The 16426-nt window shown below is 39.0% G+C and overlaps 2 protein-coding genes across 2 annotated transcripts in view; one reads left to right on the top strand and one right to left on the bottom strand.

The window, feature by feature from the left end:
- The window catches only part of LOC102806930 (uncharacterized), a 383414-nt gene extending 380849 nt beyond the window's left edge, over window positions 1-2565 (top strand). Inside the window, exon 18 of the mRNA XM_085498293.1 lies at window positions 2431-2565. Coding sequence (XP_085354419.1) covers window positions 2431-2455 — 25 coding nt within the window. The 3' untranslated portion in view covers window positions 2456-2565. The remainder of the gene's footprint in view (window positions 1-2430) is intronic.
- Window positions 1737-16426, bottom strand: part of LOC102802999 (E3 ubiquitin-protein ligase RNF13-like) — a 37090-nt gene continuing 22400 nt past the window's right edge. Inside the window, exons 6-10 of the mRNA XM_085498299.1 lie at window positions 14315-14399; window positions 6922-7027; window positions 6683-6776; window positions 6100-6180; window positions 1737-2826 (exon numbers count right to left, since the gene is read on the bottom strand). Of these exons, the coding sequence (XP_085354425.1) occupies window positions 2399-2826; window positions 6100-6180; window positions 6683-6776; window positions 6922-7027; window positions 14315-14399 (794 nt within the window). The 3' untranslated portion in view covers window positions 1737-2398. The remainder of the gene's footprint in view (window positions 2827-6099; window positions 6181-6682; window positions 6777-6921; window positions 7028-14314; window positions 14400-16426) is intronic.

Raw genomic sequence — 16426 nt, 5'->3', positions numbered from 1 at the left:
ACACTTGGTATACTGCAGTGTAAAGAAATGACAATGCCCTAATACACTTGGTATACTGCAGTGTAAAGAAATGACAATGCTCTAATACACTTGGTATACTGCAGTGTAAAGAAATAACAATGCTCTAATACACTTGGTATACTGCAGTGTAAAGAAATGACAATGCTCTAATGCACTTGGTATACTGCAGTGTAAAGAAATGACAATGCTCTAATGCACTTGGTATACTGCAGTGTAAAGAAATGACAATGCTCTAATACACTTGGTATACTGCAGTGTAAAGAAATGACAATGCTCTAATACACTTGGTATACTGCAGTGTAAAGAAATGACAATGCTCTAATACACTTGGTATACTGCAGTGTAAAGAAATGACAATGCTCTAATACACTTGGTATACTGCAGTGTAAAGAAATGACAATGCTCCAATACACTTGGTATACTGCAGTGTAAAGAAATGACAATGCTCTAATACACTTGGTATACTGCAGTGTAAAGAAATGACAATGCTCTAATGCACTTGGTATACTGCAGTGTAAAGAAATGACAATGCTCCAATACACTTGGTATACTGCAGTGTAAAGAAATGACAATGCTCTAATACACTTGGTATACTGCAGTGTAAAGAAATGACAATGCTCTAATACACTTGGTATACTGCAGTGTAAAGAAATGACAATGCTCCAATACACTTGGTATACTGCAGTGTAAAGAAATGACAATGCTCTAATACACTTGGTATACTGCAGTGTAAAGAAATGACAATGCTCTAATACACTTGGTATACTGCAGTGTAAAGAAATGACAATGCTCTAATACACTTGGTATACTGCAGTGTAAAGAAATGACAATGCTCTAATACACTTGGTATACTGCAGTGTAAAGAAATGACAATGCCCTAATACACTTGGTATACTGCAGTGTAAAGAAATGACAATGCTCTAATACACTTGGTATACTGCAGTGTAAAGAAATAACAATGCTCTAATACACTTGGTATACTGCAGTGTAAAGAAATGACAATGCTCTAATGCACTTGGTATACTGCAGTGTAAAGAAATGACAATGCTCTAATGCACTTGGTATACTGCAGTGTAAAGAAATGACAATGCTCTAATACACTTGGTATACTGCAGTGTAAAGAAATGACAATGCTCTAATACACTTGGTATACTGCAGTGTAAAGAAATGACAATGCTCTAATACACTTGGTATACTGCAGTGTAAAGAAATGACAATGCTCTAATACACTTGGTATACTGCAGTGTAAAGAAATGACAATGCTCCAATACACTTGGTATACTGCAGTGTAAAGAAATGACAATGCTCTAATACACTTGGTATACTGCAGTGTAAAGAAATGACAATGCTCTAATGCACTTGGTATACTGCAGTGTAAAGAAATGACAATGCTCCAATACACTTGGTATACTGCAGTGTAAAGAAATGACAATGCTCTAATACACTTGGTATACTGCAGTGTAAAGAAATGACAATGCTCTAATACACTTGGTATACTGCAGTGTAAAGAAATGACAATGCTCTAATACACTTGGTATACTGCAGTGTAAAGAAATAACAATGCTCTAATACACTTGGTATACTGCAGTGTAAAGAAATGACAATGCTCTAATACACTTGGTATACTGCAGTGTAAAGAAATGACAATGCTCTAATACACTTGGTATACTGCAGTGTAAAGAAATAACAATGCTCTAATACACTTGGTATGAAAACAACAATTAGTACATGAGAACATAATTTGATTGTTTGTCTGACACTAATCAAGCTTTTCAATTCATAAAGCTGCATACATGTACACAGGCCTCTGCATTCTGAAATATCATACCAAATTAGGTCAGATGATGTGGAAACACTTCATTGCCAAGACATGACCGAAGTTTGACCTTATTGGAACACACCATTTTTCAAATCAAGGTGATGCATTAAAGAGGCCATACACATCAGACTATAAAAATGAGTAAGCTGTACCCTAATAACCCCAATTTATATATATAATATTCCCAATTTGAAATATTAATTTGTGATAAGAAAGATATCGAAATAATAGAATGGTGTATTTACACACAATGATTTGTTTGTTTTTTCGTTATATAATTAATATTTAGCTTATTTATTAATGATTCACGTTGCTATACATGTGTACAGTATTCATGCAATGTCATTTGCATAGTAGAACTCATTGTGAGATGTGAGAACAATAGCAAATAAAGCAAAATGAATGTAACACTGCATGCATGACCCTCAAAGCACACATCCCAGTAATTTCTGGGGTATCAATTATTGCAAACTGATTTTGAACTTCTTGCATTTTATGGAGAATATAATTGAAAATACCAGGATGGCATGACCTTTTGAAGGCCATGCATCAGGCTTATTACACAACTAAATCAAGCCGTGTACTTTCAGATTGTTCTCTAGAACTTTGCGTTGAAGTGTTAGAGCTTGATGAGGTAGGTGAGGATCCCAGTATTATTGCTCTAGGATTAGCTTGGTCTTCACTATCAGTACTCAGATAAGAATCATCACTATCATCAGGTCCAGATGTAGAGTATGACGACGATGCAGACATGTGTACCTGTGAAGCTACAGATGTAGTTCCCAAAGCACCAGATCTTGTTCCTGGCATATTAGATATTGTAGCAACCAGTAATGGTGTGTTCTCATTTGGGTTAATATCATCATCATCATCATCAGATTCATCTGATGAATCACCATCTTCTCCGGGAATTACTTTACGCTTACATACTGGACATGTACGCTTGTTACCAGTTAACCAGGGGTCAACGCACTTACAGTGATATGCTGCCAAGATAAGATGCCTGTATTGTCAATGCATGCAGTATGTAATAAAACATGAATCAACAAGCCCTGCATGGCACAGTCCCCGTTAGTTATCAAATTTAAGATATATAGTTTTGTTTATAGTAATATAGCTGGAATATAACCATGTCAGGAATATGATTTTTTAACATTAAAATGATTGACATTTGTATCTGATCGTCAAACAAGTACTTGGCCATATTGAGAGATATTGCTCTGGAACAGCATTCAAAATCAGCCATTTTGAATACATGTATATATATAACATGATGTATAATGAATATATAAAATTTGAATATAATCAGTCAAAGCATTTAAGAGATATGACTCTAGAAGCCCAATCATTAAAACAAAATGGCCGCCAGTCAGTCATTTTGAATCCAATCTGAATAATAAAATGACGTGCATCAGGAACCCTGAATGTCTAATGTATGTAACCAAGTTTGAACAAAATCCTTCCAGAAATGCTTGATATTTGATGATCTTTCAGCACAAAAATGACCACCATTCGACCATTTTGAATAGGATCGTCAAACCAATATATCTGTCTATCTATGACATGATGTATATTGAATATTTAAAATTTGAACATAATCAGTGAAAGCAAGTCAGAGTGATATGGCACTAGAATCACATTTATTAAAACAAAATGGCCGCCAGTTGGCCATTTTGAATCTTATTTGAAAAACAAAATGATGTGCATCAAGGTCCTATAATGTCTAACGTATATATCAATTTTGAACAAAATTCATCTGTAAACAGCTGAGAAATGCTTGATTTTTAGAATTTTTTAGCACAAAAAGAGCGGCCATCTTGAGCCGGGAAATGTTTGATTTTGATGTTTTTTAGTACAAAAAAATGGCCACCATTCGGCCATCTTGAATCAGATTGTGAAACAAATTGACGTGCATATGTATAATATTATGTATGATGTATGTGTGAAGTTTGATTGTGATTGGTCGAGGCATTTTTAAGATACAGGTCCGGACGGACGCACACACGCACGCACCGAGGCACGGAGGTCAAAACATAAGTCCCCGTTTTCGAACTGCATCTGAACGGGGACTAATTAATAAGGCTGAAAAGTCACTCTCATCATGAAGTCACATCATCTTAGTCAAATTTTAAAATCAAAGTGAAGTGAAGTGTATCAACTACCCATAAAGGTTACTGGCTTCCATTAAGTTTGAAGTAAATCAAACAATACATTTCCAAGGTCTTTTAGTGATGTAAGGTACATATCAAGTCTGTGTTGCCTGTATCTGAGCTGGGTGATGTAAGGTACATATCAAGTCTGTGTTGCCTGTATCTGAGCTGGGTGATGTAAGGTACATATCAAGTCTGTGTTGCCTGTATCTGAGCTGGGTGATGTAAGGTACATATCAAGTCTGTGTTGCCTGTATCTGAGCTGGGTGATGTAAGGTACATATCAAGTCTGTGTTGCCTGTATCTGAGCTGGGTGATGTAAGGTACATATCAAGTCTGTGTTGCCTGTATCTGAGCTGGGTGATGTAAGGTACATATCAAGTCTGTGTTGCCTGTATCTGAGCTGGGTGATGTAAGGTACATATCAAGTCTGTGTTGCCTGTATCTGAGCTGGGTGATGTAAGGTACATATCAAGTCTGTGTTGCCTGTATCTGAGCTGGGTGATGTAAGGTACATATCAAGTCTGTGTTGCCTGTATCTGAGCTGGGTGATGTAAGGTACATATCAAGTCTGTGTTGCCTGTATCTGAGCTGGGTGATGTAAGGTACATATCAAGTCTGTGTTGCCTGTATCTGAGCTGGGTGATGTAAGGTACATATCAAGTCTGTGTTGCCTGTATCTGAGCTGGGTGATGTAAGGTACATATCAAGTCTGTGTTGCCTGTATCTGAGCTGGGTGATGTAAGGTACATATCAAGTCTGTGTTGCCTGTATCTGAGCTGGGTGATGTAAGGTACATATCAAGTCTGTGTTGCCTGTATCTGAGCTGGGTGATGTAAGGTACATATCAAGTCTGTGTTGCCTGTATCTGAGCTGGGTGATGTAAGGTACATATCAAGTCTGTGTTGCCTGTATCTGAGCTGGGTGATGTAAGGTACATATCAAGTCTGTGTTGCCTGTATCTGAGCTGGGTGATGTAAGGTACATATCAAGTCTGTGTTGCCTGTATCTGAGCTGGGTGATGTAAGGTACATATCAAGTCTGTGTTGCCTGTATCTGAGCTGGGTGATGTAAGGTACATATCAAGTCTGTGTTGCCTGTATCTGAGCTGGGTGATGTAAGGTACATATCAAGTCTGTGTTGCCTGTATCTGAGCTGGGTGATGTAAGGTACATATCAAGTCTGTGTTGCCTGTATCTGAGCTGGGTGATGTAAGGTACATATCAAGTCTGTGTTGCCTGTATCTGAGCTGGGTGATGTAAGGTACATATCAAGTCTGTGTTGCCTGTATCTGAGCTGGGTGATGTAAGGTACATATCAAGTCTGTGTTGCCTGTATCTGAGCTGGGTGATGTAAGGTACATATCAAGTCTGTGTTGCCTGTATCTGAGCTGGGTGATGTAAGGTACATATCAAGTCTGTGTTGCCTGTATCTGAGCTGGGTGATGTAAGGTACATATCAAGTCTGTGTTGCCTGTATCTGAGCTGGGTGATGTAAGGTACATATCAAGTCTGTGTTGCCTGTATCTGAGCTGGGTGATGTAAGGTACATATCAAGTCTGTGTTGCCTGTATCTGAGCTGGGTGATGTAAGGTACATATCAAGTCTGTGTTGCCTGTATCTGAGCTGGGTGATGTAAGGTACATATCAAGTCTGTGTTGCCTGTATCTGAGCTGGGTGATGTAAGGTACATATCAAGTCTGTGTTGCCTGTATCTGAGCTGGGTGATGTAAGATACATATCAAGTCTGTGTTGCCTGTATCTGAGCTGGGTGATGTAAGATACATATCAAGTCTGTGTTGCCTGTATCTGAGCTGGGTGATGTAAGATACATATCAAGTCTGTGTTGCCTGTATCTGAGCTGGGTGATGTAAGATACATATCAAGTCTGTGTTGCCTGTATCTGAGCTGGGTGATGTAAGATACATATCAAGTCTGTGTTGCCTGTATCTGAGCTGGGTGATGTAAGATACATATCAAGTCTGTGTTGCCTGTATCTGAGCTGGGTGATGTGAAATCAAAGTAAAATCAAAATCAAAGAATACACTAGTATACTGCATAATTGCCTAATTTACAGAAGTGTTCAGTTAAAGGGCTTTACAATGCTTACCATGTGAACACGGCAAAATTCTCAGTTTGTCCCCATCATCATATTCATCTAAACAGATGGCACACACATCATACTCATCACCTAAAATACAGACATGAAGTGATATTAAAGTAAATCACATGTGTACATTATTCAAGTATATTTGCATAGCTGAAAAGTGACGAATTATTATTCAAATTATGTAATTATTATGCAAAGATTTTAATTATTCATATTTGCATTATCCCAGAGCATATACATGTTTATAGATTCATTGAAATGTGAAACAGACAGACAGACAGACAGACAGACAGACAGACAGACAGACAGACAGACAGACAGACAGAGACAGACAGAGACAGACAGACAGACAGACAGACAGACAGACAGACAGACAGACAGACAGACAGACAGACAGACAGACAGACAAACAAAGCTAACAATACTGATACAACTTTTCTGACAAATTGAATCTTTCATTTTGTGAAAAATTTTGGCAGAAGCCAGAAATAAAAAAAATTATGAACAGTGCTTTGAATTGATGAGTATACTGACCAGAAACAAACCATGCCTTACAAGGTTGTTAACACTTTTAGACACATACCCTTTTTAAATTTCTGAGTTGGTAATTTTTTCAAGTGTTCCCGAGATAACCTCGAACGTCTCAGTCTTCTTCTATCACGTATGAATTTGGCAACCTGTGGAAAATACAAACCTCAGTATAACTCAACATATTTCTATTAAGAGCACAATACATGCCTTGACATTAATACAACAAATCTTCTATTTTAACTTTAAACTAAAGGGAACTAAACATTATGTTGTTGCATAGAGATAACTTACCATAAAAACTACCATCAGAATAAAACAAATGCCCACAATTATTGCAAAAGGTAGTAGATAGTAGTTGAGAGGTATTGAGAACTCAGGAGTCAGGGTTATTATATATCTACAAGGAAAATAAATAAAGTATTGTTATGATTACATTTTATTTGCTCCAGCTCTGTGTTGGGATCACAGTCATAGAGTATGGTCACACTTAGCTCTGTGTTGGGATCACAGTCATAGAGTATGGTCACACTTAGCTCTGTGTTGGGATCACAGTTATAGAGTATGGTCACACTTAGCTCTGTGTTGGGATCACAATCATAGAGTATGGTCACATTTAGCTCTGTGTTGGGATCACAGTCATAGAGTATGGTTACACTTAGCTCTGTGTTGGGATCACAGTCATAGAGTATGGTCACACTTAGCTCTGTGTTGGGATCACAGTCATAGAGTATGGTCACACTTAGCTCTGTGTTGGGATCACAGTCAGAGTATGGTCACACTTAGCTCTGTGTTGGGATCACAGTCATAGAGTATGGTCACACTTAGCTCTGTGTTGGGATCACAGTCAGAGTATAGTCACACTTAGCTCTGTGTTGGGATCACAGTCATAGAGTATGGTCACACTTAGCTCTGTGTTGGGATCAAAGTCATAGAGTATGGTCACACTTAGCTCTGTGTTGGGATCACAGTCATATAGTATAGTCACACTTAGCTCTGTGTTGGGATCACAGTCATAGAGTATAGTCACACTTAGCTCTGTGTTGGGATCACAGTCATAGAGTATGGTCACACTTAGCTCTGTGTTGGGATCACAGTCATAGAGTATGGTCACACTTAGCTCTGTGTTGGGATCACAGTCATAGAGTATGGTCACACTTAGCTCTGTGTTGGGATCACAGTCATAGAGTATGGTCACACTTAGCTCTGTGTTGGGATCACAGTCATGGAGTATGGTCACACTTAGCTCTGTGTTGGGATCACAGTTATAGAGTATAGTCACACTTAGCTCTGTGTTGGGATCACAGTCATATAGTATGGTTACACTTAGCTCTGTGTTGGGATCACAGTCATAGAGTATGGTCACACTTAGCTCTGTGTTGGGATCACAGTCATAGAGTATGGTCACACTTAGCTCTGTGTTGGGATCACAGTCATAGAGTATGGTCACACTTAGCTCTGTGTTGGGATCACAGTCATAGAGTATGGTCACACTTAGCTCTGTGTTGGGATCACAGTCATAGAGTATAGTCACACTTAGCTCTGTGTTGGGAATACAGTTATAGAGTATGGTTACACTTAGCTCTGTGTTGGGATCACAGTCATAGAGTATAGTCACACTTAGCTCTGTGTTGGGATCATAGTCATAGAGTATAGTCACACTTAGCTCTGTGTTGGGATCACAGTCATAGAGTATAGTCACACTTAGCTCTGTGTTGGGATCACAGTCATAGAGTATGGTCACACTTAGCTCTGTGTTGGGATCACAGTCATAGAGTATAGTCACACTTAGCTCTGTGTTGGGATCACAGTCATATAGTATAGTCACACTTAGCTCTGTGTTGGGATCACAGTTATAGAGTATAGTCACACTTAGCTCTGTGTTGAGATCACAGTCATAGAGTATGGTCACACTTAGCTCTGTGTTGGGATCACAGTCATAGAGTATGGTCACACTTAGCTCTGTGTTGGGATCACAGTTATAGAGTATAGTCACACTTAGCTCTGTGTTGGGATCACAGTCATAGAGTATGGTCACACTTAGCTCTGTGTTGGGATCACAGTTATAGAGTATGGTCACACTTAGCTCTGTGTTGGGATACAGTCATAGAGTATAGTCACACTTAGCTCTGTGTTGGGATCACAGTCATATAGTATAGTCACACTTAGCTCTGTGTTGGGAATACAGTCATAGAGTATGGTCACACTTAGCTCTGTGTTGGGATCACAGTCATAGAGTATAGTCACACTTAGCTCTGTGTTGGGAATACAGTCATAGAGTATAGTCACACTTAGCTCTGTGTTGGGATCTCAGTTATAGAGTATAGTCACACTTAGCTCTGTGTTGGGATCACAGTTATAGAGTATAGTCACACTTAGCTCTGTGTTGGGAATACAGTCATAGAGTATGGTCACACTTACATGTAGCTCTGTGTTGGGATCACAGTTATAGAGTATAGTCACACTTAGCTCTGTGTTGGGATCTCAGTTATAGAGTATAGTCACACTTAGCTCTGTGTTGGGATCACAGTTATAGAGTATGGTCACACTTAGCTCTGTGTTGGGATCACAGTCATAGAGTATAGTCACACTTAGCTCTGTGTTGGGATCACAGTCATAGAGTATGGTCACACTTAGCTCTGTGTTGGGATCACAGTTATAGAGTATGGTCACACTTAGCTCTGTGTTGGGATCACAGTCATAGAGTATGGTCACACTTAGCTCTGTGTTGGGATCACAGTCATAGAGTATAGTCACACTTAGCTCTGTGTTGGGATCACAGTCATATAGTATAGTCACACTTAGCTCTGTGTTGGGATCACAGTTATAGAGTATAGTCACACTTAGCTCTGTGTTGGGATCACAGTCATATAGTATGGTCACACTTAGCTCTGTGTTGGGATCACAGTCATAGAGTATGGTCACACTTAGCTCTGTGTTGGGATCACAGTTATAGAGTATAGTCACACTTAGCTCTGTGTTGGGATCACAGTCATAGAGTATGGTCACACTTAGCTCTGTGTTGGGATCACAGTTATAGAGTATGGTCACACTTAGCTCTGTGTTGGGATACAGTCATAGAGTATAGTCACACTTAGCTCTGTGTTGGGATCACAGTCATATAGTATAGTCACACTTAGCTCTGTGTTGGGAATACAGTCATAGAGTATGGTCACACTTAGCTCTGTGTTGGGATCACAGTCATAGAGTATAGTCACACTTAGCTCTGTGTTGGGAATACAGTCATAGAGTATAGTCACACTTAGCTCTGTGTTGGGATCTCAGTTATAGAGTACAGTCACACTTAGCTCTGTGTTGGGATCACAGTCATAGAGTATAGTCACACTTAGCTCTGTGTTGGGGTCACAGTTATAGAGTATGGTTACACTTAGCTCTGTGTTGGGATCACAGTCATAGAGTATAGTCACACTTAGCTCTGTGTTGGGATCATAGTCATAGAGTATAGTCACACTTAGCTCTGTGTTGGGATCACAGTCATATAGTATAGTCACACTTAGCTCTGTGTTGGGAATACAGTCATAGAGTATGGTCACACTTACATGTAGCTCTGTGTTGGGATCACAGTTATAGAGTATAGTCACACTTAGCTCTGTGTTGGGATCTCAGTTATAGAGTATAGTCACACTTAGCTCTGTGTTGGGATCACAGTTATAGAGTATGGTCACACTTAGCTCTGTGTTGGGATCACAGTCATAGAGTATGGTCACACTTAGCTCTGTGTTGGGATCACAGTCATAGAGTATAGTCACACTTAGCTCTGTGTTGGGATCACAGTCATATAGTATAGTCACACTTAGCTCTGTGTTGGGATCACAGTTATAGAGTATAGTCACACTTAGCTCTGTGTTGGGATCACAGTCATAGAGTATGGTCACACTTAGCTCTGTGTTGGGATCACAGTCATAGAGTATGGTCACACTTAGCTCTGTGTTGGGATCACAGTCATAGAGTATGGTCACACTTAGCTCTGTGTTGGGATCACAGTTATAGAGTATGGTCACACTTAGCTCTGTGTTGGGATCACAGTCATAGAGTATAGTCACACTTAGCTCTGTGTTGGGATCACAGTCATATAGTATAGTCACACTTAGCTCTGTGTTGGGAATACAGTCATAGAGTATGGTCACACTTAGCTCTGTGTTGGGATCACAGTCATAGAGTATAGTCACACTTAGCTCTGTGTTGGGAATACAGTCATAGAGTATAGTCACACTTAGCTCTGTGTTGGGATCACAGTTATAGAGTATAGTCACACTTAGCTCTGTGTTGGGATCACAGTTATAGAGTATAGTCACACTTAGCTCTGTGTTGGGAATACAGTCATAGAGTATGGTCACACTTACATGTAGCTCTGTGTTGAGATCACAGTCATAGAGTATAGTCACACTTAGCTCTGTGTTGGGATCACAGTCATAGAGTATGGTCACACTTAGCTCTGTGTTGGGATCACAGTTATAGAGTATGGTCACACTTAGCTCTGTGTTGGGATCACAGTCATAGAGTATGGTCACACTTAGCTCTGTGTTGGGATCACAGTCATAGAGTATAGTCACACTTAGCTCTGTGTTGGGATCACAGTTATAGAGTATGGTCACACTTAGCTCTGTGTTGGGATCACAGTCATAGAGTATGGTCACACTTAGCTCTGTGTTGGGATCACAGTCATAGAGTATAGTCACACTTAGCTCTGTGTTGGGATCACAGTCATATAGTATAGTCACACTTAGCTCTGTGTTGGGATCACAGTTATAGAGTATAGTCACACTTAGCTCTGTGTTGGGATCACAGTCATAGAGTATGGTCACACTTAGCTCTGTGTTGGGATCACAGTCATAGAGTATGGTCACACTTAGCTCTGTGTTGGGATCACAGTCATAGAGTATGGTCACACTTAGCTCTGTGTTGGGATCACAGTTATAGAGTATGGTCACACTTAGCTCTGTGTTGGGATCACAGTCATAGAGTATAGTCACACTTAGCTCTGTGTTGGGATCACAGTCATATAGTATAGTCACACTTAGCTCTGTGTTGGGAATACAGTCATAGAGTATGGTCACACTTAGCTCTGTGTTGGGATCACAGTCATAGAGTATAGTCACACTTAGCTCTGTGTTGGGAATACAGTCATAGAGTATAGTCACACTTAGCTCTGTGTTGGGATCACAGTTATAGAGTATAGTCACACTTAGCTCTGTGTTGGGATCACAGTTATAGAGTATAGTCACACTTAGCTCTGTGTTGGGAATACAGTCATAGAGTATGGTCACACTTACATGTAGCTCTGTGTTGGGATCACAGTCATAGAGTATAGTCACACTTAGCTCTGTGTTGGGATCACAGTCATAGAGTATGGTCACACTTAGCTCTGTGTTGGGATCACAGTCATATAGTATAGTCACACTTAGCTCTGTGTTGGGAATACAGTCATAGAGTATGGTCACACTTAGCTCTGTGTTGGGATCACAGTCATAGAGTATAGTCACACTTAGCTCTGTGTTGGGAATACAGTCATAGAGTATAGTCACACTTAGCTCTGTGTTGGGATCACAGTTATAGAGTATAGTCACACTTAGCTCTGTGTTGGGATCACAGTTATAGAGTATAGTCACACTTAGCTCTGTGTTGGGAATACAGTCATAGAGTATGGTCACACTTACATGTAGCTCTGTGTTGAGATCACAGTCATAGAGTATAGTCACACTTAGCTCTGTGTTGGGATCACAGTCATAGAGTATGGTCACACTTAGCTCTGTGTTGGGATCACAGTTATAGAGTATGGTCACACTTAGCTCTGTGTTGGGATCACAGTCATAGAGTATGGTCACACTTAGCTCTGTGTTGGGATCACAGTCATAGAGTATAGTCACACTTAGCTCTGTGTTGGGATCACAGTTATAGAGTATGGTCACACTTAGCTCTGTGTTGGGATCACAGTCATAGAGTATGGTCACACTTAGCTCTGTGTTGGGATCACAGTCATAGAGTATAGTCACACTTAGCTCTGTGTTGGGATCACAGTCATATAGTATAGTCACACTTAGCTCTGTGTTGGGATCACAGTTATAGAGTATAGTCACACTTAGCTCTGTGTTGGGATCACAGTCATAGAGTATGGTCACACTTAGCTCTGTGTTGGGATCACAGTCATAGAGTATGGTCACACTTAGCTCTGTGTTGGGATCACAGTCATAGAGTATGGTCACACTTAGCTCTGTGTTGGGATCACAGTTATAGAGTATGGTCACACTTAGCTCTGTGTTGGGATCACAGTCATAGAGTATAGTCACACTTAGCTCTGTGTTGGGATCACAGTCATATAGTATAGTCACACTTAGCTCTGTGTTGGGAATACAGTCATAGAGTATGGTCACACTTAGCTCTGTGTTGGGATCACAGTCATAGAGTATAGTCACACTTAGCTCTGTGTTGGGAATACAGTCATAGAGTATAGTCACACTTAGCTCTGTGTTGGGATCACAGTTATAGAGTATAGTCACACTTAGCTCTGTGTTGGGATCACAGTTATAGAGTATAGTCACACTTAGCTCTGTGTTGGGAATACAGTCATAGAGTATGGTCACACTTACATGTAGCTCTGTGTTGGGATCACAGTCATAGAGTATAGTCACACTTAGCTCTGTGTTGGGATCACAGTCATAGAGTATGGTCACACTTAGCTCTGTGTTGGGATCACAGTTATAGAGTATGGTCACACTTAGCTCTGTGTTGGGATCACAGTCATAGAGTATGGTCACACTTAGCTCTGTGTTGGGATCACAGTCATAGAGTATAGTCACACTTAGCTCTGTGTTGGGATCACAGTCATATAGTATAGTCACACTTAGCTCTGTGTTGGGAATACAGTCATAGAGTATAGTCACACTTAGCTCTGTGTTGGGAATACAGTCATAGAGTATGGTCACACTTAGCTCTGTGTTGGGATCACAGTCATAGAGTATGGTCACACTTAGCTCTGTGTTGGGATCTCAGTTATAGAGTATGGTCACACTTAGCTCTGTGTTGGAATCACAGTCATAGAGTATGGTCACACTTAGCTCTGTGTTGGGATCACAGTCATAGAGTATGGTCACACTTAGCTCTGTGTTGGGATCACAGTTATAGAGTATGGTCACACTTAGCTCTGTGTTGGGATCACAGTCATAGAGTATGGTCACACTTAGCTCTGTGTTGGGATCACAGTTATAGAGTATGGTCACACTTAGCTCTGTGTTGGGATCACAGTCATAGAGTATGGTCACACTTAGCTCTGTGTTGGGATCACAGTCATAGAGTATGGTCACACTTAGCTCTGTGTTGGGATCACAGTCATAGAGTATGGTCACACTTAGCTCTGTGTTAGGATCACAGTTATAGAGTATGGTCACACTTAGCTCTGTGTTGGGATCACAGTCATAGAGTATGGTCACACTTAGCTCTGTGTTGGGATCACAGTTATAGAGTATGGTCACACTTAGCTCTGTGTTGGGATCACAGTCATAGAGTATGGTTACACTTAGCTCTGTGTTGGGATCACAGTCATAGAGTATGGTCACACTTAGCTCTGTGTTGGGATCACAGTCATGGAGTATGGTCACACTTTCATTATATTCTACAAACTACAAATATTAAAATTCTAGAAAATAACAGTAGAGAAATATTTGCTTACCCTTTATCGTGTGTATAAAACTTCAAGAGGTCATTTCCAGTAGTCTCACCCACAAATACTGATGGTATTTCAATATCTTTACCATCTGTTAAATGTAATTATATTTTATCTGTATAAGAATTCCATAAATACATTGTTGTGATGCTGCAAGTAATGGTTAGTAGAGCATAATGCACTGTTATTTAAGGCCCCAGAATATGAATACCAGTTTAATACGACAACAAAGAACGGGGAGTGCATATAAATATTTGGGAAATTTTGGGATGAAAATATAATGAATATATCATTATATATATTTTATGTTTGAATTAATTAAATAAAGAATTATCTTTGACCTATAAATTGTGTTGTATTAATTCACGCTATTTTGTTAAACATGGCTGAGTACTAGTATGATGTACGAGGGCTATCTGAGCAGGATTTCCTTCACAAACTGAGGAATTCATAAACTACTTGCCAAAAACGTAACTTGCAAGTTTCACTGAAAATTACTTAGATAGCATTAGCTACAGGCGAGAGAGCAACGACAAGGTAGACAACACATGCAAAGTGAAAATTTTTTGAAGCGAGTCGATGAAGTCAATATCGTTCAAACTTTGTTTACAAACAAACGATTATTGACGATTTTTTGCCATTTTGACATGATTGTATTTTCAATAGATTCCATTATTTTAAATTTATCAAGAAAAACAAAAACCCAACGTTTGAATTTCTTTTTTCTGATGAAATAGCCATTATTTTAAGGCATTTTATGCAAAAGCAAGAAATATCTATCCACAAGAAATCCTGGTCACAATGCATTATTTCAGCTCACACCGATATAAAGTCTGGAGATAAAGTATGGTATTGTAAGTCATCAATTGGTGAAAATAAATTGGCCAACATGATAGGGTGATATTACGGCAAGTTTGTGTACAGTTTATACCAGTCATTGCATTAGGGCAACAGTGTTCACTGTGCTAGATTTTGCATGACACATTATGTAATTCACAACCCATAAAAATGAAGCTCGTGTCAGATGATAATCAAAGAAAGCTTCAGTGTACTGTATAAAAACAAATCTTCAATACACATAAAGCGAAATCATTGAATCATTATTTTGACCATAAACTTGTCTTTGTCATTTATATTAACAGTAAGCACTTCTGCTTATAATAGAGAAAATACAGTATTTAATCAAAGAAGGCTTAGAAAGAACTCCTGTGTGCTGAGAGTATTGGAGACAAGCGACAATGTAACAGACCATCTATGTACCAAGTTTCATTGAAATGTGATTAGAACCAAAAAATGATAATTCATTATGCTAATTATGGAAATAATAGAATTTAACCCAAAACTAATCAGGTTTGCACATTGACCTAGAGCATCTACGTACTAAGTTTCATTGAAATTAAATAATTAGTACTGTAGATATCAGTGTGAAAGCTTAAAATTGATTTAATTATGCAAATAAGGTAATTAATATACAGATTTCAATATAAACTGTACCATACAATTTCCACAGTTCACACACACACACACACACACACACACACACACACACACACACACACACACACACACACACACACACACACACACACACACAAGAAATGAAGCTAGTGTCAGATGATAGAAATGAAACTAGTGTCAGATGATAAAAATGAAGCTAGTGTCAGATGATAAAAATGAAGCTAATGTCAGATGATAGAAATAAAGCTAATGTCAGATGATAGAAATAAAGCTAATGTCAGATGATAGAAATGAAGCTAGTGACAGATGATAAAAATGAAGCTAGTGTCAGATGATAAAAATGAAGCTAATGTCAGATGATAGAAATAAAGCTAATGTCAGATGATAAAAATGAAGCTAGTGTCAGATGATAAAAATGAAGCTAATGTCAGATGATAGAAATAAAGCTAATGTCAGATGATAGAAATAAAGCTAATGTCAGATGATAGAAATGAAGTTAGTGACAGATGATAGAAATGAAGTTAGTGTCAGATGATAGAAATGAAGCTAGTGTCAGATGATAGAAATGAAGCTAGTGTCAGATGATAAAAATGAAGCTAGTGTCAGATGATAGAAATGAAGCTAGTGTCAGATGATAGAAATGAAGCTAGTGTCAGATGA

Source organism: Saccoglossus kowalevskii, chromosome 1 (assembly GCF_978046115.1).
Source record: "Saccoglossus kowalevskii chromosome 1, keSacKowa6.1, whole genome shotgun sequence".
NCBI classification, from domain to species: Eukaryota; Metazoa; Hemichordata; class Enteropneusta; family Harrimaniidae; genus Saccoglossus; species Saccoglossus kowalevskii.
The sequence above is the reverse complement of the archived record's forward strand: the minus strand, read 5'-3'. Positions and strand labels throughout refer to the sequence as shown.